The sequence below is a fragment of the Meriones unguiculatus genome, chromosome 3 (assembly GCF_030254825.1).
Source record: "Meriones unguiculatus strain TT.TT164.6M chromosome 3, Bangor_MerUng_6.1, whole genome shotgun sequence".
NCBI lineage: Eukaryota > Metazoa > Chordata > Mammalia > Rodentia > Muridae > Meriones > Meriones unguiculatus.
This window is the reverse complement of record NC_083351.1, coordinates 54,048,393-54,073,169: the sequence shown is the minus strand read 5'-3', so window position 1 is coordinate 54,073,169 and position 24,777 is coordinate 54,048,393. Positions and strand designations below refer to the sequence as shown.

Sequence of the window (24,777 nt, the reverse complement as noted above, 5' to 3'; positions counted from 1 at the left end):
GGAGAGGGAGACGCAAGATGAAAGGTGCATTTGCTCTTAGCATCCCTGAGATTGGAACTCTAAGGGGAAATTTCTGGATAGTCAAATAGTCTAAGATTACCCAAGAATGCTTCAAATTCTATCCATCAATTGGATGCAATGAACTTTAAGAGGCACAAGACAAGTGTTAGACAGCAGTGAACTTGTATCCTCTGCTCTCCGGTGGGGCAGGGTGGGGGCTGCGCCGTGGGATGGGCATTAACTATTTCAGGGCATAAGGCTATCACCAACAAAGTTAGAAGTCTTTCACTTCCCCAAACCCAGACTGTTTGTTTTTCTTTACAAGGAGAATGAGCAATTATGTCCAATTTCATCTGATTAAAGGGAAACTAGTGAAAGACTTTTAATTTTCTGATTTCACAATTTTAATTTGAAGTTCTCTGTTCTGAATTACTGTTTTTTCCTGAAACAATATTTGTTCTAACCTCCAACAACCCAAATGCTGAAGTATTTTAGGCATTTATCATTTTTAATAACCATGGCAAATGCCAAATTTTGTCCTTTTGAAGATAAAATGCTATACTCAAAAAGTCACAGGATTTGCATATGTAGCCAAGGCTGAGAAACAGGCCCCAAAGCTGCCCTTTGGTTTTATGAGTCTGGCTGTGAGGAAGGTTTCCACAGCCTCCCCTCTGCCAATGTCATCAGTCTACACTCTGAGTGTAGCTCAGAGCTGAGCTCTCATGTCAGGTCTATTCAAGTGGCTCCTTGCAGATGAGCTCTCTTCCCATCTTTGTACCAGGGATGACAGAGTATCATTAATAAGAATGTATTGATCTGTGAATCTATTCCTGGCTATAAAAAAACTTCTAATAAATGAGATGGCTATATGAGCAATAAATAATATGTAACGGGAGAGAGTGCAAAAACTGTCAAGAAAACATGCCTCATGTTTTCTTAAAATTTTAAGTAAGAGGAATCAGAATTTAGGAGTTAAAACAAACCTCAGTGAACAAGGTAGTATTCCCCTGTAAAAAGAGACAAATAAATCCCAATACAACATAGCTCAGCAGTGACCTAGGACCAGATCTCAGGCCTCTTGTCCTTTGGTTCAGGGATGTTTCGTGCATCCAAGGCATTCAAAAGTATTCCCTGCAGGCTGGCTTTAAAGTGCTTCTGTTTTGTTATAGTTCCCTATGAAGGTTTTGAAGGAATCTAATTTGTTCGAAGAAGTCTTCTTCCCTTTTAGGTATTCCTGAATTAATAAATGATGAATATAATTACACAGTAAAAGGTCATCTCCAATCTGTCTGCTGCCAAGGGGAGACTGCGTGTCTAGTGTGACGGACAAGCTGCTTTATGGGTCTGACACCTTGCATGGAATGTTACAAATCCCTATGTTGTCCTTAAGCTTCGTCTTCAATTGAACTGAAAGATGGCTAAAAACCCTACTCAGGCTGATGCCTCCCTACCGGCTAGCCACTGGAGAATGCTCCAGGGTACAGTTTCTGCAGCTGAGGCTGGCAGTAACTGTGGCTGTTTTCCCAAGCACAGGCAGCCTTCTGACGGTAGCCCAAGTCAAATTTATGAACACAGATAAGGTTGCCAGATTCACCACTGCTTAGGCAGACCCTACACACTTCTGGCTGCTTAGAAAGCAAGTCAAGATAACAGCAGCCTGTGCAATGAGAACAGCCAAGGGCGCAGCCTGCCTGCAGTGTGTTCACTGTGACCAGGACGCCTCTGTAGGATTATACTATATGGTGTCACGTAGGTAGGCTAGAGTCCCTCCAGCACAACACAGCAGAGTCCCTTAGTGAGTTAATCTGTGCTGTATTGAGAGTACCTGCCTCTGGGGGCTGGAGAGGTGGCTCAGTGGTTAAGAGCATTGTCTGCTTTTCCAGAGGACCTGGGCTCAATTCTCAGCACCCACATGGCAGCTTACAGCTGCTGTCTGTAGCTCCAGTTCCAAGGGATCCGGCACCTCACATTGACATACATGTGGGCAAAACACCAATGCACATAAAAGAAATAAATCATTAAAAATAAGAGATTACCTCCCTTACTGCACATACAAATCAGTGATTACAGTGCACATAGGGCTGGACTAGCAGAAATGCGTATCTTTTCCTAAAAAAAACTTTATCCAAGCTAAGTGCAGTGGCTCACACCTGTAATCCCAGTACCTGGGGAGGCAGAGGCGGGTGGATGATCTCTGTGTTCGAGGCCAGGCTAGTCTAAAAAGCAAGTTCAGGGCAGCCAAGGCTACACAGAGAAACCCTGTCTCAAAAAAACCTTAAACAAACAAACAACAACAAAAAGCCAACTCCCCCCCCAACAAAAAAAAACAACCTTTATTAGGTTTTTTACAAAAATCGAAAGTTTGCAAACTTTTGATAAAAGAAAAAAATTGTGAAAGAGCTGAATTCTGTAAGTTTTTTTTTTTTTGGAAGTTGTGTGTAATGAACTGTAATCTTTAATAAACTTGGCACTGAGCAAAAGTCTTTAAGAAAAATAGTTTGTGCAGTTAGTGGTTCACTTAACAATAAACGCAATGCCCATAGCACGCAAATGAGGCCTTCCAGGCCCTAGTCACCCTGGATATCCCTACGTCCTCTCTAAAGCTCTACATAATCCTGTTCATCCCCAATAAAATTGAACTGCCTCACTGAAGCTGGTCGGGAAGTCTGTCATTTCCTTTTACTGGCCGGCCATTCGAACTTTCTATTTGGTGCTTCTGCCCTTGTGGACTGATACTGGCCAACAATCCCCTGGGGAAGGGACGGTCACACTCACTGATGCTCAAAGCTGAAAGGACACAGTCTGTTCCTTCAAAGACCTCCCATCACAGTATGAAATGATGGCCTGAAGGAGCTATGCAAAGCTATTCAAAAATAATGACACCCGAGCCAGTCAGCCAGGAGCGGCCAGAGGGCCACTGGGGGTAGGAGGGATGAAGGATGGGGATGACCTGTGCAAAGGCACTGACTACTGACTAAAGTGTGAGAAGCATGGAGGATCTGGGAACCCGCAAGTACCGAGGGAAGCAGCGGTGGAGGAGAAAAGCAGAAGCCAGAGCACCCAAGGCCTTGAACACCACTTAGGATTTCTGCTGGCAACATTCCATTTGAGCTGTGCAACGCTTCCATCTTGGAAAGACCTCTCTCAAAGCAGTGTGAAGAAGCTGAGGAAGAACCAGAGCAGCAGCCAAGAAGCAGCTGGCAGCCAGTGGCTGTAGGGAAGGGGACCGGAGGGATGTCAGCAGAGGGTGGAAGTGTCCTAAACCAGGACTGTGGCAGTGTCTGGACAAGCCTGGCTTCACTGAAGGGCACTTTTAGAAAAAGTATGCAGGAGAGCTTTCTATCTTAAGTAAATTCTACAACAGCGAAACAGTCTAAGAAAAACCAAGAGCAATTCTGAAGACACTGGGGAGTCCTAGATGAGAACCTGCCGAGAGTCTGCAACAGGCCCTAGGGATTTAGAGTCAGCCGTGGTGGAAGAGTGGAGTTCTGAGTTTGAGATGGAATACGGGCCAGGAGAACCAGGGCTGTTAGGAAAGCCGGGGACCTCTAGGCTTTGGTACGTGACCCAAGACCCAGTGGCTCCTAGAGCAACATTCTCTGAATTCTACATCATGGCCATCTTGGATAGGCTCATTCTTAGTTCTGTCCTCTATTACAGGATGCTTAGCAGCTTTGTTGGCCCCTGTCCACTAAATTTTAGGAGTGTGGCAAGCAAAAACATATCCAGATATTGCCTTATGTTCTTATGGGAATAGAGAAGGGTTGTTCCACTTGAGAACCAATTTATTAAGAGATCTTCCTCCTGAAGTCTACACACACACACACACACACACACGCACGCACGCACGCACCCACACATGCACATAGGCACTCACACACACACTACTGTATTAGTTGTAACTCCCCAGTTCCTTCTCCTCAATCCCTGGCAATCACTAATCTATCACAAATCTCTATGGATTTGCTTTGCTGACATTTCATATATGTGAAATCACACAACATGGCCCTTTCTTTGCATCTAGCCTGTTTCAGTTGGCCCATTGTCAAGGCTCGACTGTGCTGTGGCATGTTTCAGAATTTTGCTCTTTAGTGCCCAAATAACCTTTCATGTGTGTGTGCTTAGACCACATAGTGTACTTAGAAGATCACGTCCAAGATTCTTCAAAATGTCACTACTGACCTCTAATTTGACAAAGCCAAATGACTAATTTCCCAGACCCTGTACCACTCCACTATCAGTAGCCGTTTAAACTCACCTCAAAACAATTTTCACTAGACTTCCACACCCTGCTCTTTTTCTCACCAATCAAGGGGTTTCTACCTTTTTGCTACTAGAATGACGCCGCCAGGAACGCCACTCTGAGGCTGTTATGTACACACACTGGGAGCACTGGGACCAGTACAGTGCTCAGTGCTCGGTGAAGTGACTCTGAGTGTGACTTCAGAGGAACCTCCAAGAACTGTAGCTTAGAGTACTGGTTCCTCACACTCCCAGCGGCAGCCTCTGAGCTTCATCCTTCACTCTTGCCACTGTCCTTAACTCATTTTACTTGCAATCAAGTAGTTAGTATTTGGCTACAGTGGGTGTGACAACTTCACAGAGTTGCCCGAGGTCACGCTGGAGCTCATTAAGTCCACCCTTGGTTAACACAGATCACTCATGTTAAAAACCATGTTACTAAAATTTCGCTCTCTGTTCCGTGGAGGCCACTGGCAGACTCTCCCTCCAGAAGACACTTAGCAAGCTTCTTCTCTCCTGTCATCTCTTTCCCCGACTCCCATCCATATTTGCAACCTTAGAAACATGTCCAGTTATCCCCATCTTGGTACTGAATAAGCTTTCTACTTCACATCCTCTGCCAGTGTCCATCCTGTCTCTTCTTCAGCAAACCACCTAAGCGTTGTCTCTCCTCCCCACCTCCAACTCCTGTTCTCTCCGTCATTATCACCCTCATTTCGACGACCTTTTCAAAGCCTTCAGTGACCTCTTGCCAAATCCAAATGATTCCTTTCTAGTTCATAATTACTCAAGTTAGGAGTAGCTTTTGACAGGAAACCATTAATCCCTTAAAATCACCTTCCCTTGGCTTCCAGGATCTGCTCCTACCTTTCTTCCTCCTTTGCCAGCCCTTCCCAGTCTCACCTTCCCACCCACACAGCCAGTCCCAAGACCTTTCACTCTTTTCTCACTTCACCAAGCACCTCAAATGAGTCGAATTTTCTCTCCTAAACATCCAATCTTTACCAGATCGCTTTCCCCACAACACAGCAATTTCTTCCTCCACTTTCCCAGGCTATGAATTTCAGTAACCCTTGACTCTTCTGACTCCATCCTAGTCAGCAGCTCCATCTTTATGGTCAGGGTCCAATGACTTTTCTCATAACATGTGAGCCCAATTCCCACCATCTCCCCTCTGCATTATCACAATGGTCTCCTAACTGGCAGCCCTGCATCCCATACCCATGCACCTGCAATCTACTCTCCATGCAGCATCCACTAGGAGCCCTTTAAAAGATACGTCAGATCATGTCATTCCTATGATCAAAATCCATCACAGACTCACTTTTATAAAAGGCGATGTGTAAATTGGCCACATAAGACCCTTTCGGTGTGTCCACATGCTCATGTGGTCCCTCCCCAAGCTGACTCTGGCCTTGACTATGTATGATTTCCTCTGCCAACACGCCATTAGACTGAATGATGCTTGTTCACAGAACTGGTTCTCTGTTGCTTCAGGGAACACTTCTGCTACTACGTGAAAAGGCTTAAGCCAGCTTCCTGATAGATGGGTGTCTTCTTTGAGAAAAGCCACCATAATTCTAACTGTCCTAGCTGAGATCCATTTGAGTCAGCCCCATGTGGAAGAAAAAAGCCAAAGTAGACAATCTTGAAAAATAATGTTATTTTTAAGCCACTAAATATTGGGGTGGTTTGTTACCCAGAGAAAGCAAACTGATTTGTTTCACTCAGAAGAAAAGCCAGGCCCGCCATAGCTGCACAGCCCCATTTCTTGCACTTCACTTATAACTGTCTCACAGCCTTTTTGTATTCTTCACTTTCCCACCTCAGGGCCACTGTATTTTGTTTGCAACACTTAAGACTAGCTTTCCTCAAATACTCACGGGACTTATTCCCTGACTTTTATTTTTTTTATCAGTATATCATCGAAGAGAGCTCTCATCCTAACAAATACCTCTGACACTCCCCTCTTCCACTTTTCTTTTTCATTCTCATGATCTGCCACATATATTACCTTTTCTCATACGTGCTCCCAAAAAGAAGCTAAGAATCTACAGGAGTGGGAATGTGGTCTTGTTTATTACTGCATCTTTAGCACTTTTAATAGTGTCTAGATTTTTTTTTAATTGCCAGGAAAATGATAAAATAATCTTTCCACCAAGTTGGAATCTAGATCTATCACCTGTTGTGTCTTGAGTTAAGGTAGGAAAATGAGGAATGTGCTCCATGCTGGGGCAGGCTATACTTGATGGTGAACTTACAGCACTGACCACTTGCAAAACACTCAAGCACACAGCCATCAGATCTTCAGAAGGGCAGTTACATGCTGGCCTGACAACGGGCAACTCTAAACTCCACAAAGCTCAGACCTCCCTTTGCCATTCCTGCCTTTGTCTTTCCATCTTTTCCCCATTAGCTTGTAAAAAAAAAAAAAAAAAAAAAAAAAAGAGACAAAACAAAAAGCTCCAAAAATTTTTATCACGATAGAAATTTATTTAAATCCAAAATAATATGACTATAGTTAGAATAATGTAATAATTATCTAAAGGAAATATCATCATTGGCTCTGAAACAGTCTAAAGGTATCATTCTTCTGGAGTCAAAAACATGTAGTAAGAATATACAGGAAGCAAAAATATAGAACAAGCTGGCTGAGTGTGGAGGCTGTAACAGGAGGGGCACACAAAGAAACCGCTAACAATCAAACAGGAAGACAGATGTCAACAAGCTGTCTTACTGTCGACCCCTGGACAGTAAGTAACCCAGAATGAAGGAATAATAGCACGTAGTTAACAGGACAAATTTCCCTCTAATTTGTCTTCACAACTGTTTTATTTCTTTTCTTTTCTTTTTAACCATGGGTTTCATCTTGTTGACAAAATATTTGGTTTTATTTGCAAAGTGGAGTAAATAAAATATCCTGATCAGAGTGTTCAATTTTGTTGACGGTGCTCAAGGATCAAACTTTTAAAAAGGTCAACTGAGCTAGTTAGTGGAAACCATCGGGCACGTTTGCTAAACAGATGAAGGCAGCAGCATGTTAAAATGGGTGAAAATTCTCAGGGATTACTGTAATGTAGACAATCAAAAGCAGACAGACGACCTTTGATTAAACCCCTTACTTAGAGACTGAGCTAGAGGGAAGCTCAGGACAGAGTTTGGTTCCCAACAGTGTCCATGTCCAGAGGGCACAGTCAGAAGGTCTCCTCCTCCCGCAGATACTGGAAGACGGATGAGAAGTCTTTTTTTGCATAGCCCTTTGCACACATCATCCTGTATACCTGATGAGCCAGGCTTCCTAGAAGAATTGGGCTCTTGGTGCTGGTGGCGGTGTCCTGAGCCAATCCCAGATCCTAAATCAAACAAGAGCAGAAGGAAGCACAATGAGAATTCTGGAACTGGGCTCGGCTAAGGGGAGGAGTGGGTTGGAGGAGGAAGGACAGAATCTGAGAAAGAAGTAAGATTCTTATACACACTAATCATGTTGAGCGTATGTATGTTTTCCCTCTTTTGATGTGGAGAATGAAACCAAGTACAGTGGTAGGCAAGCATGCTCCCACGGAGCCACACCCCTGCCCCAGTGCATTTTATTAAGGGCTTTCACCTTCACATAGCTAGAAAAGTGGTATGCACAGAATTCCTGATCTCTGAGTGTCCACACTCTTGTCCTCCAGGAGACACAGTACTTTGTTTTTAGACAGAATTACTGTGCAGGCAAGCTTACATAAAGATGTTTTTCAAGCCAGGTGTAGTGGCACATGCCCTTGATCCTAGCACTTGGGAGACAGAGGCAGGCTGATCCTTGAGTTTGAGGCCAGCCTAGTTTATAGAACAAGTTCCAGGACAGCAAGAGCTACATATAGAAACCTTGCCTTGAAGACAAACAAAAACCCAAAACCAACCAACCAAAGAAAAAGATGTTGAATATCTGTGGAAATCTATATGACTACTATAAAAAGTATTTTCTAACACGAAGGGAAATACATAGAAACAGTCTCAAACAGTACTCTATACACTGGTATATGATGAAAAATATGATGCCTGCATCCCACGTAGACTCAGCCTACCAAAGAAAATCACTCAAAAGGCACTAATGTAGTCTGGAAGCAACAGAACCAAATATGGGAGCCGAGGAGGCCTAGTCCAGGGTGCTGGGTAAGGCCTTCCAGTCAAGGTGATGGCTGACCACAGAGCTAAAAAATGGGGTAGGTAAAGGCATTGTAGGCTGGGGGAGTAGGGGAAAGGAAGAACATTCCTGAGGGAAGGAATAATATGTAGAAAGCTTTGGGAGTAAGGAAGAAAGAACAAGTTCACCATGGCTAACACAGAGAGAGGAACAGAAAAGGAGAGGGAAGCAAAGGCCAAGTTATCAAGGCCTTGTTAGACAAGCTGCAGAGACAGACATTAACCTACAAGCTATGAAAGGAAGGTACCAAGAGAAGTGGCACACTCTTGGGTTTTACATTTCAGCCTGCTCTCATTGTCATGTGGAAAGCAACCTGGAGAAGCTCAGAAGAATCAGCTGGGGAGTCCTGGGGTGTATGGAAATGTCATGGTATTGGTAAGGAAAAGAGGTGAATTCAAGACACACTCAGGAAGCAGAGGGGACAAAGGTCACGGGAATTCAGCATCTGGGTGAATGTGTTACATCTGTAATGGGCAGGGAGGTGCTGAGCTCTATGAAACCTGAAAATCTAGCCTAAGTATTTTCTATAGTTGAGATGGCAAATGAAATGAGGCCAGGGATTTGCCTTTTAAATGACTAATTTACACATAAATCCCTACACACATATACAGCAGGAAGATATATTTGAAACCCAGGTATACTTAACACAAGTGGTTAACAACTGGGAAATCTCACTGCTCCTTTTCTAAGGAGATGTGAGTTAGCTTAAGTTTATGATGAAGCAACAAAATTTTACCAGCTATATTATAAACAAACCTGACCCCAGAGGAAAATCTCAGCCCATCCTTAGGTGTTTGTGTGTGTGTGTGTGTGAGTGACCATTACATATTTCTTCCCTCCCTCCCAGCTAATCTCTGCATTTACCATACCTTAGCCATGAGTGTTGTTCCAAATCCACCTTGGTAGTTATTAGATGAGGGGACTCCATCCATAACACCGGGGACAGGATTGTAAGTGTCACTGGACCAACACCGTCCTGAGCTCATATTCAGGATTTTAGCCAACAGTTTTGGGTCAAGCCCTGACCTGTCAAAGGTCAAAGAAAAATATTAACGTTAGAATGTGCAATCATATGCGACTTATTAACATGGGAGGGCATCCACCTATTTGTTCTCTCACTAGAAATCTAAAGCCCACACAGAACTGGGAGGCAGAAGATCACGGCAAGTTTGAGGCTAGCTTAGGACACATAGTGTCAGACCAACCTGGCTACAGAATAGACGCTTACCTCAAAAATAAAAAATAAAGGTCAGGAGTAGTGGTACCCACCTTTAATCCCAGTACTCTGGAGACAGGCAGATCTCAGTTCAAGGCCAGCACGGTTTACACAGTGAATACCAGAATAGCCAGTGTTACACAGAGAAACCCTGTCTCAACCATCCCCACCAAAATAATAACAACATAATATAAACACACCAAAAAACAAAAAAACCCACCCATAAAACCAAGGCCAAGAGAAGAATTTAGTCTTCAATTACATAGTATTAAGAGTTGCTGATTAGTAGGGTCATTCCTGAGAAAACCTGCCTTGTCTACTGCAAAGAGGAGAAACACATAACCTCATCACAGCGTGATGGCTTCTCACACTCACAGATTCTGTCGTCTTTCAGATATTACTAATTTGTCACTTATGAACTTTAAATCAACCTGATAATCTAAATTCTACATTCACATACAAACAATCTATTTCAGAAAGAAATACTGACAACTCTGAAAAGTCACAGAGTCTGGGTGGAGGCACTTACATGTATGTTTATTCCTTTGGCTTTTATGAGAGTACATGCAAAAGATGAAGGACAAACTGTAAAGTGTGCTTAGGAGAAGCTATCATTACAAAAGACAGTATTTGCCGCAGCACACTTTTCCTTATTTATTAAGCCTTCATTAGATGGTCTTGCTTATGAAGCAAGTCTGCCCAGAGTGGTGACATATGCTATCTATGCAGAGACATGCGTTACAGTTCTGGGTCACCTGCTGATAAGGTTACTGATCCTGATAAAACAAAGCTTGCCCGGGCGGAAACATCATTTGTTCTTTCACGGGGCTGATGGCATAAATGGCTGCTCAATGCAACCCTAGGAATAGCAGCAAAATGCTCATCTGCCTGAGTCTAAGGATCTTAACACAGTCTGGGAAGGCCCAGTTTTGCTAAGTATCACTGAACCAAGTTTCAAATAAAATTTTATACTCAGCAATTTATTGGTTTCTTTCATGCAAAGGACCATTATAAAACAACTGTCATAAAAGCTTTCTGCTTTGTCTTAAAAATCAATCTTACCTAGAAAAAAAAAGATTGAAAAGAGACACTTAGCTGACTTTAAACACACTGCACCTCAGCACGCTTAAGTTGATTACTGTATAGTCCGCTCACTGCAAAATCTGAAGCCCCACACAGCAAGGCGTTCTTCTGGCACTAAAGCAGGGAAGAGAGCTGACAGCCAAGATACACATGGAACCACAATAACACACAGGAGGTAGCCAGGCTTCTAAGTCGGGAGTGATAAGCAGCACACTACATGCCATGCAGCTGAGTTTGTGTGGTGGCTCATGTTGTGATGATGGGTCTTTTACTTAGGATTCTACCAAACATAAAGATGCCATCTGTATCAACTCACACATTCTGTCCAATAGCAGACAGAAGCCCAATAGTTTCAGTCTTTTAGAAATATCTGCATTTGGCAGAGCATGTTAGTGTATGCCTAATCTTAGCAAGCAGGAGGCAGAGGCAGGATGATCCGGAGTTCCAGGCCAACCTCCGCTACATTAGTCAGACACTGTTTTAAAAAGCCAAAGGGGAAAAAAACTATCCAAGTTTGTTGTGTGTGTTGTTGCAGTAGACACTTTGTTTTTCAGTGTAAATAAAATCAAGCTATCAGTACAACAGCGGGATACATGGTTTGGGAAAAGATAAAGACAATGTTGTTAAGGAATAAGTGTGAAGAGAAAAATTACAGGTTAGCCATTAGCTAACTGTAATAACAAGTATATTCTCTAAGCAAAACATGCATCCATAAAGACAGCACATTTTCAAAGACATCAAACACCTCTGGGCATCCTACCATCTCAGATCCAAGATGTCATCACACTTAAAAGCGCGGACTTCCTCCTTCCGAAGTCCCTTCCAGGTCTTTACTGCAAAGAAGCTCCACACTGGAGCATTTGCCCAAGGGGCAAGGTAGGCCTATTTCCCTAACTTTATAACACCCTCTGCTTCCCCTGAAGAGAGCAACCAGGAAAGACACTAACACTGATTTATAGAAACCTGCTTTGGTGAACATGTCACTACCCAGAGGCATCTAAAGGGCATATGAACACATATAAAGTCAGGTGGGAGCTGCTTCTCTGCTCACTTTCTAAACCTGATGCTGCCTGCCGTTCAGATTCCCTTCAGGAGCCTGCTGCACCCTCCCTGCCCCCACTCTGCAGCAAAGTGTATCATTAAAAAGAGCAAGTGAGGAGTGTTTTGCATTTCCTCTTTCTGAGGCTTCTTCAGTTGGCACACACAGGGCTGACAGTTAGAATTAGACAGGATATTAAAATCAGTTACTCAAGTCCTCTGTCTTCCTCTGTGCCCAAGGCTTGTAATGGTCTGAAACCAGCTAGAATACACAGTAATTGTCATTCAGAGAGTCTACCCTAGAACGTCATGCTTCACTGGAGAAGACTGAGTTTCCATTTGAAATCAACAAATTAATCCAAGACAGGTATCTGAAAGGGCAAGTTTAATAGGAAGCAGCTACTGGGCTCTCAACCATGATAAAATGTTATTGCTGCTTCCCTGTAAATTGGCTGGGAACATATGATACTTCTGCATAAGAGCCCCATCGCTGCTCGGGAGATATACAGCTCAAGCCATCAAAAGGATGACAGTCTGTCAGTCCCCATAATAACTTGCCACTGGAGGTGGTTCGAGAGTGTGTGCATGCATGCTTGTGGCTTTACAATCGCTGGGATGTTCTCTGATATAAACAGGATGAATTCATTGCTCTGACTGCATATATAATGCAACTCAAATAAACGTCACTATGTCAAACCCACTCACCTCTAAAACACAAGAACATTAAATGAACTTTTGGGAGAAGTAAAAACGATGCATCATAAACTGCTAAAAAATATATAAAATTATAAAAACCCATTGCTTCCACCATAACCAGAATTGAAGGGACCAAAAGTTTGTTCACTTTCTACCTTTTAAGTATCTCCGCTGGTGTTTGGCAAGAACAAGACCTCGGTGTTGGTGTAACAGCCCTGGAAAGAAAACATCTAAAGCCATGTCCATCTTAATCAACCATTCGCTCATTTGTTCCCACCTACTCGGACCTGCCATGTCAGCTCCAGGCAGGAGCCAATAAGACAATGAAGAAGCCAAGCACAGGGTGTGCCTGCCTGCAGGAAGATGAGGGAGGGCCACGAGGCCATGTGAACACCCACTCGAGAAGTCCCATCCCCTCACCCACCCCTCCCTACTCTTCTCTTCATTTAGTCAAGTGACTGCTGTGTTCTTAAGAGTTGCCCTCGCATATACATCCTTTATGGAACTTATATTCTACAAGAGAAAATGGGCAATAACACAGACACACACAGACACACACAATGTCGGCTAGTGAAAATGGTTGTGAAGGAAATCTGCCCAAATGAGTCAATCCAAATCCTAACTATCTCACCACAATGTCAGCTATCATTAAGTACTATGCGCCAGTTTCCACTTTTAAAAAGCTACGAGGATTAACCCAACCATCACAATAACCCAGCGGGAGTTGGTTCTTTTCTCATTTTTAAAATGAGAAAGGCAGATGCCCATGTACAGCTGGATGCACGTTAGAGCGACTCTAAGCAGCCTGGGACTCTCTGTGTGACTGTGGGGAGTGACATGAGAGTCAGTTAACCAACATGTGGCCTTTCATCAGTTAAGAAATCCTACCAACATTTTGATTTTCAACCTCCTGCAATTTTTCTGTTTGCTAGAGTATAGAAATAGTTTTGCTAGGGAGTGGTGATGTACACCTTTAATCCTTTTATCCCAGCACTCAGGAACAGTGCTATGAGTTCAAAGTCAGCCTGGTCTAGAGTGAGTTCCAGGACAACCAAGGCTACACAGAGAAACCCTATCTTGAAAAGCCAAGAATGAATGAATGAATAAACAAACAAACATATAAATAGTTTTAATCCTCACATAAGAGAAAAGGCAAAAGCTAGGTGTGATAACCAAGAAACTGAGAGTAAACCCACAGACACACTTTCCAACTGTGCAACAGAAGCAGCCATGTTTACGGCCTCTTTTGATGTAAGACAACGTGGTGACTACAGGAGGGACCTGGGCTTGACTGACCATGTGAATCACTTGTTACATCACCAGTGTGTCTTAAGAATAATTCCCAATGGAGCAAAATTAAAAAACAACAACAACAAAACACACATCAACAATGCTGCTTGTGTGTGATCACAGAAACACAACCTCTTGTGTGCAAGCAGGGTGCCTTCAAGGCTATAAAGCGACTTCAGAACCCTAACTAGGAATCCAATTAGGAAGGAAAAAGATCTAATAAAAAGGAATTTCAAAGTATATTATGTACCAATATTTTTTGCACTTTATTTTTTTTTACAACATTTTAAAATTTCACTAACATCTATAAAAGCTCACTGTAAAAGAGCAAGGGTCAATACAATTTTTAAAGTGTATTTTTATTCTTCTATTAAAAAGAAACCATAGTCCAGAAAAAAAAAACCAACACTGCTTATGAGAATGAAATTAATAAGAAACGATCACTTCACTGGAACAGGCAACTCAATTTGTAAATGTTGACATTAATACTCTAGAAATTCCACTTGTGAGTGAGCAGAATATGAATGCTGCTGAACCACTTTGATGCTGGACCACGCGGTGGGAATTTACTGCCTGGGAATTTATCCTTGCTGATGCCAATTTTCTCTTTCACCTTGCAAAGCTCAATAAATCGTGGCCACTCTCTATACTCTATTAGAGACCAATGCTGTCATTCTAAACCATGTCTGTAAACCATGACGAAAAGACAGCAGCAGAAGCGCTCCTCTTTCAGACCATTACGACTCTGTCAGGTGGCGTGGGAAACCCGCAAGTTAGGAGAACTCCGTACAATGTGAAACATTAGAAAGGCACGTTAACACTCAAATAAAACGAGAAGTTCCTGCCTTGTTTTAGACGCTCAGGCACATTTTATTTATATTTATAGGTCTCTTTTTTCTCTCCATATAATATGTATATGTGTGTGTTGTATTATATGTGTTATATATCCATAATAGCTAAAGAATTTTAGAAAAAACAAATATTTAGAAGTTTTGAATTTTTCATAGTCTAGAGTGCTAGGTTCTATTACACCATGAAAACACAGAAAAGCTTTCTATTTTCAAATATTATCTTACCATATTGACTCATGGCCAAAATAAGATAAGCTCTTTTTCTGCTATTAATACCCCTATGTGAATTTAGGCCACTTTTAATACTCTCCTTGAGAATCAACCTAATGCAGTAGCCAATGGCTTTCACCTCATTATACATTTTGTTCAGTTGATATTCCTATTGTTCTTTATTAGCTGGCATCTAGTGAATTTCCACAAGCACTTAGCCTGGATGTTGTTTCATTTTAATTTTTAAAATTTCATTTATTTGTGTGTGCATACTTATACGGTGTGTGTGTGTGTGTGTGTTCAGGGGAGTGGGAGTCAGTGCTGGCCCTCTCCACGTGGGCCTGGGGATCAGGCCTGGCAGCACGCACTGTTACTCTTGGGTGCTCCTCCTGTCCTCAAAGCTTTGTTTTATTTATCTATTTGCTTGTCTGTTTATTTAGACAGGGTTTCATCATGCAACTGTGATTAGCCTAGACTAGGCTGGCCTCGAACACACAGGGAGATCTGCCTGTTGCTGCCTCCCAAGTTCTGGAACTAAAGGTGTGCACCAGCACATCCAACCAAAGCTCTGCTTAGAGTGTTGCAGAAAAATGATTCAAGAAATGCTGAAAGACACCTCACTGTGCCTAAGGAGCATCTTGCGCCAGTGAAGGCTGTGTTAAGAGTAAAGAACAAGCCAGTGTGAAGGACATGTCAGGAATCTAGATGTGACCTAGCTTCACCCAAGGTTTTACTTTTATGCTGTAGTCCTGTATTCACAGAAAAATAAAAATGCATATAAATTTATATGGATATTAATTCTGTTGCTAGCAACAATTAACTTTACATGTAACGCGAGTTCTGGAAAGTTTTGTTTTCCTCTTCCATGAAACTGATCTAGAAAATGGATGTGAAAATAAATGAGCTAGTAACATGGTTTTCAGTACGGTAAGTCCCTATACCCTGAAACTGGCCATGGCACAGATGATGCTCTGAAGGGCTCCCGTGCACAGCAGTTTTATTAAGGCTTTGTACAGACGTGCCTGACCATCTTATAGACACTTGGTTCTAAAATGTAAATGGTATGAGATATTGATAAACCAATTAGCGCTGATGCAAAGCAAATTCCTCTTTTATCTCAATTACAACATGACAACTTAATAGGTCAAGATAGTTTAACATCTGAGACGGGCAATTCAATAAAACAACAGCATCTTGATATGGTAATTAAGAGGAAATGTGAATCCATTACCATGTTTTAAAAAATATCTGAAGCACCTTGGCTCTTTTTATTGCTTTTATCAAAAGCTGTGGTCCAAGCTGCTCCTTTACTTTGTACCATATCTGAAAAGCAGCCCAGGGAGATGAGGAAAAGCTATGAATAAAGCAACTTGCACACATTAGGCAGTTCTCTAAAATAAAAATGTGTACCTATTATATTCATAAATACAGAACAGTAAAAATATTAATTAGGTGATTAATCATATGTAGCATTCTCAATGTAAAAGATTAAAGGCTACAATTAAGGTATTAACCTTAACCATTCTAGAGAATGATTACTGGAAAGAAAAACAGAATTTTTGACTCGCTGTATTTGTAGAAGATACATCTTAATGTAGAATAATCAAGTGAGTTAAAACGAAAGTTATGTACACGGGCTGCAACTTTAGGAATAGAGGCCTGGCTGTCCTGACAACAGACCAAAGAACCCTGCTGTGAAGATTCTGAGAAATAGAACTGAAACTAGTTTCAGGGTGGCATTCACACTTGAAGTCACTACACATTAGAAGCATGTTTCATTCAAATTCGTCCTAACAATGCCAACATGTTTGAATGTTATAGTTTCTGCATTTCAGTGTAATAGAAGATATGGAGCTCCCACATCAAAAGCATAGCATAACTTCAGCGCGCAGTGCAATACATTTTATGGCTGTGGCAAAGAGTGCTGATGTTCCCTAGGGTCCTATTGCTTGTCCAATAAGCAGAGTCTATTAAAATTCAATAATGAAGCACTTTCAACATGCTCTGAACCAACTCATTCACTCCCATGAACATCACTTTTTTAACAACAAGAAAAAAATAAAACAGGAAAGACAATGAAAATTGTTAGTATATAAAAATGTTTTCTTCAACAAACCTGATTCCAAGATTCATAGCTTCAGCAGTTCCAATCATACTTATAGCCAACAGCATGTTGTTGCAGATCTTTGCGGACTGAAAAAACAATGCATATTAAATATCTTTATTTTCAAGTTCTAACTTCTAGAAAACTTTTTACTTGATTCCACAGGGTTCTCTCTTGAAACAAACAAACAAACAAACAAGGAAACAGTCATCTGTGGATTCTCTCCAGTGGGCAAGGGAATGGGGTACAGTCTCCTCCCCTCCGAGCCTTACACACCGTCCTCAGGGGAACCTGGAGTCTCTTCCACTGGTACTAAGTGGCGCTCCGCGGTGGCCTCAGCACTCTAAGGACGGCTGAGCCGTGTGGCACCGCTGCTGCCTAAGGGATGGGTGCGCATTCTCCTTTGGAAATGGGAATGATGTGCCATGGAAGGGAGCAGATGAGCCAACAAGAGCAATAAACGGTAAAGGTACACGGTAGAGGGGCCAGCAGGGTTCTGGGAGAACGGGCGATTGTGAGCACGTGTTAGGAGTGGGGCAGAGACAACTGACTCCATCTCAGAGCTCAGCACTGGTCATCTCTCCACTAAAAACAGGCCACAGAGGAGGTGGAACCAGAAATCATCTCTCTCAAGGTCAAGACAGACTGTAAATAGGCCAAAAAAAGAAAAATGGACATCAGGGTAGATGGTAAACATATAAGAGGATTAAACAGAGTGGCATGGGATGAGCCTAGGATTAGAAGAACATTAGTTATATATGTGTTTTAGGGAATGTGGAGAAATTTGATAGTTAAGACTGTCAAGGAAGTTAAAATGGAACACAGTAGAAAATAGGGGTCTACTGGCCCTCTGAGCAGCAAACTACGTATGATATAGCTGAAGATTAGACCCAGGTAACATGTGGAATGAGCAAGATGATCAACAACAGGAGCCGCTATTCTCATGCAGCTTTGAGAATAGTATAAATTCAGCTCAATAAGGATACCTAACAGGAAAGTCTCTAGCCTTAGGGACCAGGCGAAAGCATTACAAGGAAGAATAGAACGTGAGCACGTGTTAGGAGCAGGACAGGGACAGCAGTTCAATTCAGAGTTCATGCTGTCTGTCATCTCATATTTCTCAAAAATATTAAAGTGCACAGGTTACTTCTCATAGTGTTGATGTCTGCCCAGATCTTATAACAATGATGAAAAACTAACTGGTACTAACGTAACTTAAAATCCAAGAAGGGACTCCTCAGCAGGAACCACATAAAGAGCAGCAAGAATGCTGTCAGAAAAGGAAAGGACATTTCACATCGAGCCATGTTACTCATGCGGCAATGTTACCTGTCCACTCCCAACAGCTCCACAGTACACCACATTGGAGCCCATGCACCTCAGCAGCTCCTGGGCAGCAGCAAACTCGTCTTCGACTCCTCCCACCATGAACGTAAGGTTTCCAGACCGAGCAGCTCCTACACCTGAGTCATTTGGGGAAAAGAGATTGAAGCAAAACCACTCAAGTAATATACCAAAGTGAGAGACAAACCTAAAAGCCAAATTTAAATCCCTTGCCTTAAAAATGTATTTCTGCCAGGCATGTGTACGATTCTCCAGATCTCCATAGGAATGTTCCAGTAACCAAGCATCATGCAGGTTAACATAAACCCCAAAGACATACATAGCCTCCACCCACACTTAAGCTTACTGGGGCTTGACCAGCAGCGCGGCATGCAGAGGAGCCTGCTCTAAAGACAGCACGTGAGGTGTGCGGCTCATAAGCTCCAAACCTCACAACTGATGAGATCTAGAGAGCGACTCGGGCCACAAGCGGGCATTCCAGCAGCAAGGCTCTTTGAAGGGAGACGTAGTTGCTTATCTAGAGAACGCTCCCATGTACTGTCCAGTATCATCTGAGGCTCTCATCGTTCTCTTCCCTCCCTTCCCATCTGTGAGGCAACTTGTCCCTAGTGATACGAGCAGAGGCAAGGAACAAACTTTAGCACACTTTTACTACTTGAAGAAGTGGCTTTGAGCAGACATCATCAACTGTCTCTGGTTGAAATGATCAGTGAAACAACTTCTAATTTAGGCTTGTCTTTCTTCAGACAGGGAAAAGGGCCACTTTCCTATAACTTTTTAATTAACTATGAAATAAAATCTAAAAATTTGTGTTTAATATTGAGAAGACTTTTTTATACTTTTCAAGTTAGATTTCCTGTTCAAAACAAGTAAATATCTGGACAAGCTATACTAGTGCAACTTCTGTTTTTGTAATTCTTTACATCTTACTTGCAACTACAAATAGGAAGCTATAGCTTTGCCACAATTAGAACCGGCCATTAGAGCAGAGAGTATGAGTGATGGCCAGCTTTTCAGTTTAACTCATTCAATGAAATACAGTTTTTAAATGTTAAAATTGAACTAAATTGTCAATATTTTGCTATTGCCAAATCAAGCAGCATTCTCTTTCCTGGTTCATTATTATTTTTAACCATCTACTAAAAGTGGAAGTCAGCGTGATGTAAGCTAAACAATCTTGGGAGTGCATTCCCTCCATATGGAAGCATACAATACTCACAGGAACTTAAACTGCATCATTTCATAGTAGCATTAGATACATTTTGGAAAGGATTATGCACAAAAAGATAATTATTTTAACATTTTGATAATGACAATGAAGTGACTGTCATTTTACTGGTTTCTGATTTACTTCACCAACATGGTAAACCATTAATGTTTTACAATTATTTTAGTCAATTTCATTATCCATTTTTATTCAAACCACATAACCACCCTGCCTCCTAATCCTGTTTCTCTAACGTGGAGAAATTAGACGATTTAAGTCAAAGCTTACAAACAAATCCAGCACTATCCATGATAAGTCCAGCAACTCTGTATCTAGATTAAAGACTGCTAAATAGCTTCAGAGAGCCATTTACTGAAGGAAAATTAATGCTGACAATGGCTCTCAGCTGGTTAATCTTTTGACAGGTGCACTTTCTCACTTGTTCAAACACATATTTCAAAAAGAAGAAATAAGTTACTTAAGCAAGAAAAGCTCACAAGAGAGAATAATTTATCATTGATTCAGAAGTTCACGGCAGTACCACTTTCTCTCAATGTGATGTGGTGTTTATTTCTGACCTTCTCACAACCTACATCCCAACCCAGGGTCTGATTAAACTGAGTAATTATGAAAGGTTTGGCAATCTGGGGGATCAAATTCTACCATCCTACACATTCCTTTAACAGTTTCAAGCCTCCTCCCAAGGGTAGAACTAATGCCTAACCTATCCTAAAAAGAAACGTGGCCACTGTGGACAAATGGGAAAGATATCTGGAAAGCTGGAACTCAAGTGTCGAAAGACCTCTTACAGACATCAGAAGACACTGCCTAGGTTCTCATGTCTGCCAACAATAAGCAGTAAATGTGTTGCCTTGCCCTGCCATTTTAATTCAAGCCCATTTTCTAAAATAAGACAACTCAAAACTAATACATGCTCAGGTGCTAGTACCTGGAGAAACACTTACAAGGTGACCATTCTTTTTGTCTTGTTTTTCAAGACAGGGTTTCTCTGTGTCGTCCTGCCTGCCCTACAACTCTGCAAGTCAGGCTGACCTCAGACGCAGAGATCCATCTGCTTCTGCCTCCTGATTTACTGGGCTTAAAGGTGTGTACCACTGCTGCCTGATATTGGCCATTCTTAATTCAACAATCTAAAATCTGACGTTTCTCCTTTAAATCCAACCCTTTTTGAATACCAACATGAAGCCACAGCAGAAAACTGAGCATCTATCCTTAGGTAGCAGGATGCAGTCAAAATGCAGGCACACAAGAATTCTACATAAACTTGCCTTCAGTCTATGAATATAAGGTATAGACAAGACAGAAATGAATCCCGTGTTTAAATTTGGGTTTCAACCTCAAGATATTTCCTTAAATATATTCAAATATTCCAGCGTGAAAAAGTCCTAAATCTGAAACACTGCCCAACCCCCACCACTTCATATCTTAAGCCTGTATCTTAGTTTATATTTTAATAAGAGTATGCACAAAACCAAACATACAGTTTTAGTTCTATTGTAGTGTTTACCATATATTATTAACATCTTTGATTTTCTTTATCTGATTTTTCCTACAAGGTCAGCATGGGGTCTTGCTTATGTCAGTATTCCTATTATGTTGCACAGTGCATGATATATTCAATAGATGACTGTTTGGAAAATAAATCAATAAGCATGGTTGAAAGGATAAAGGCTCTAGAGATGTAATAACTGGCTCTGAGGGTGATACTTGCTGGCTGTGTGGTTATAAAGAAATAACTCCAAGCCAGTGAATACAATGGGAAAGGCATTAATACTTCTTTACAGAGTGGCTGTGCATACCACTTAAATAGAAGGGCTTTTTGAGTTTGTGAAGGAGGTACTTTCCTATCTGGTTATCTAAGTCCCTGTCTTTTCTAGGATAGTTTTAGCCTTGCTTGCTAAATATCAGTGGCTGTGGGCTGACCCCATAAACAAGAGAAGTAGGCTGGCCCAGGTTAGGATACTCTGTAGAAGTCCATGTCTGGTTGATGTTAATATTATATTACTGTGCTAGGTGTGGTATCACATGCCAGTAATCCCAGAACTCTGGGAGTCAGAGGCAGGCAGATCTCTGTGAGTCTACAAAGTGAGTCCAGGTCAGGCAAGCTAACACAGAGAAACCCTATCTCTAAAAACCAACCCCTGCCCCCCAAAAAGATTACATCATTGTAAGCTGGTGCGCCAGAACTCGGAAGGCTAAGGTAGCAAAACCATGAATTCTGACCAATTTAAACAGCACAATGAGAGCCTGTCTCAAAAAAGAAAAAGAGTGGGGAGAGAAAAAAAAATCACTATGAAAAACTCTTGGAAAAATCAGTGACAGCTGAGTGTATTTTTTGGAAAGAGAAGGGAAATCTGCATTTGCTTATACATTCAACATAACCTACTGGGAACTCAGTGAGTGTCAATTCTGTGGATAGCTGTAGGGTAAGGGCTCAATCACACAGATCCTTGCTTTGAAGAAGTTATGCACCTGTGACCTGGCCACTTCTTTTCTACAACCCTGGTCTGAGCATGAACTATGGCAACAGCATTCTTCCCCCTCTCCCCACTTGTTCTCCCTTCTGCCCTGAACTCCAACATCTATTCTCAACACAACAGCCAGAGGAACCCTCTGAAACAACTCTAGCTCATACTCTCAACCATCCCAAAACTTGCCATCATGCTCAACAAAAAAATCCAAAGTCAGACAGAGCCCTAAGGACCCTCTTTTAATAAAGCCCTTGGCTTCCTCTCCTGTCTTATTTTATACCCATCTTTCTGTCACTCATGCTTTGCAGTCCCTCTGGTCTTTGGCTGTCCCAGAAACAGATCAGGCATGTCTTCTTATCATCTCAAAGCCTTGCACTTCTTATTCTTTTCTTTCTAACACATTCGTCTCTAACCTATTTATGACTACTTTTCCAATAATGGAGAACTTTGCTCAAAATGTGCCTCTTCAGTGAAGCCAGACTTATCACTTGTTAAATGGCCTAAATGTATACTCTAAAAAGTAAGTCATACCCAAGACAATAGTGTTTAGCAGTGAGACCCAATGAAAGGTAATTAGAACATGAAGGCTCCATCATGCATGGACTCATGCAACTTCAAAGGCATGGGTTTCTTATGAAAGTTCAAGTTTGGCCTCTCTCATGCTCAACCCCCATCCTTCTGTTCCATGCCATGATGGCCCTTAACAATGACAGCCCTTTATTTTGGACTTCCCAACCTTCAGAACCATAAGAAATGTTTCTGTTCCTTGTGAATTAATTAGTCTCTCTTTTATTCTTGGGGAGCAGTGGTGGTGGTTGCTAGGCATCATCCAGGGCCTTGAGCATATTAGGCAAGCACTCTACCAACTGAACTACATCCACAGGGCTGCTGAGGCATCACAAAGGGGACTAAGACAAGAGGCAAAGGGAAAGAACACTGAGATGCAGTACTGGATGAGACCATTCTCATGGAAATAGTCAGCGGTGCTGTGGGTCGCAAACCTTTCTCACCATTAAGTGTCATTAAGTGCTGCCTGCTCCCAGAGAGCATAAGCTTTGAAATTCTACGATCATTTGGGATTTTCAAATTCACACGAATCCACATTTAAACATATACAATGGTAACACAAAACTGAGGAACATCTGACTCTGTATAATAGTTCCATATTAGAAAAATGAAAAGTTGATCTTGATAAAATATAAAAATAGTATACTACTTATGATGTATGATATAATATTTTAAGATATTTATACTTTGCAGAATGGCTAAGTCAAACCATTTAGCATATAATACTGTGCATACCTTTAATCCCAGCACTTGGGAGTCAGAGGCAGGAGAATATCAGAGTTCAAGGCCAGCCTGCTCTATAAAGTGAGTTCCAGGACAGCCAGGACTACATAGAGAAGCCCTGTTTCAAAAGTAAGTAAGTAAGTAAATTTTTAAAAAAAAGTGTCCTCCAGGTGATTAAGTCCAGACCCACAATACTCCCTTTATTGCTTCTTAGCCTTCTAGCTAAGAATGAGTGTAGAAAAGGGGATTAAGTTTTCTTACATACCTGTATTAACTAAATTATTAACTAAGTCTACCAAGCTCAAACCCTTGAAGCTGCCTTTAGAGCTTTCCTAGCCATTTCTTATCATAATGTCTTTCGAGATTCTCTTCCATAACACTAGAATAAAAACGAACTCACTTGTACAAACAAATGCAAGTGTCCAAACCACTCAAAATAGGCATAAATAGTCTGCTCTTAAAAGCCACAGACATCTATCACATGTTTTGGCAGTGTGGAAAGAAATATCTTATGCCTAATCAAAGATTTCCCATTTTAAGAACAGAGTCTTACAGTTGACACACACACAAATCCAGCAACTGGAGACCCATCATTTAGCAGTTTTCAACCTGGTATTAAGAAACAGCTTTTATTGTTCAAGGAGGATGAGATCCATTGGTGGTGGTAGGAAGACAGGGTCAAGAAAATCCACACAATCCCACAACAACAAAAACCAATTATATGCAAGTTAGAGAAGTATAAAAGTGCATAGATTCAAAGAAGAAAAATATAACCAACAAGTTATCTATTCAGTGATTTAATTGTGCTAGGTGTAAAGGTTCAATGAGAAAATGTTTACCAAATAAAAAAATCAAGAACTGTTTCCTGGCATCTGAGAACATTTGAAATATGAATATTCCAGGAGATTTTTAAGACATAAGGTCCCGAGAGATACAGAGCTCTATCTTTACCCTCCAGCCCCCAAGAATACACCTACATATAACTCCCACATCTAAGGCTGCGGGACTATTGCGGAAAAGGAGCAGAAGGACTCCAGGAGCCAGAGGAACAGGGTGTTTGCTGTGAGATTGTGTCTCCTAGGAGTATCAGAAACTATACCTGAAAGGTCTGACCAACATGACTGCCTAAACATGAGATGAACTGATGACCCCAACAAACATGCCAACATAAATGAGGGAACACTCGGGAGGCCAATTCTTCAAAGAGAGCAGCTAGTTTAAAAAATGCTCAGAGAGGGAGAAATAGTCTTTCCCGGGGAAGGGCACACCAACTGGTTATCCAATACCAAATGGTCAGCCCTAAAAACATACATACAAGTAACATACACACGGTGCATACACTGTATTTATACATTTATGGAAATGTATCTGTGTAACAACAAGAAATGAAAAAAAAGAGGCTGTGAATTTGAAAGAGAGCTAAGATGGGTTTGGGATGGTTTGGAAGGAAAAAAGTAAAGCGGGAAATAATACAATTACATTATAAACTCAAGAGAAAATTTTAAAGGCCTAAATAATAACTACAGAG

General features: G+C 41.6%; 1 protein-coding gene across 1 annotated transcript in view; it reads right to left on the bottom strand.

Moving 5' to 3' along the window:
- Positions 1-6,714: 6,714 nt before the first annotated feature.
- The window catches only part of Hibadh (3-hydroxyisobutyrate dehydrogenase), a 93,215-nt gene continuing 75,152 nt past the window's right edge, over positions 6,715-24,777 (bottom strand). The window contains exons 5-8 of the mRNA XM_021632803.2: positions 18,246-18,379; positions 16,929-17,005; positions 9,298-9,454; positions 6,715-7,595 (exon numbers count right to left, since the gene is read on the bottom strand). Coding sequence (XP_021488478.1) covers positions 7,437-7,595; positions 9,298-9,454; positions 16,929-17,005; positions 18,246-18,379 — 527 coding nt within the window. The 3' untranslated portion in view covers positions 6,715-7,436. The remainder of the gene's footprint in view (positions 7,596-9,297; positions 9,455-16,928; positions 17,006-18,245; positions 18,380-24,777) is intronic.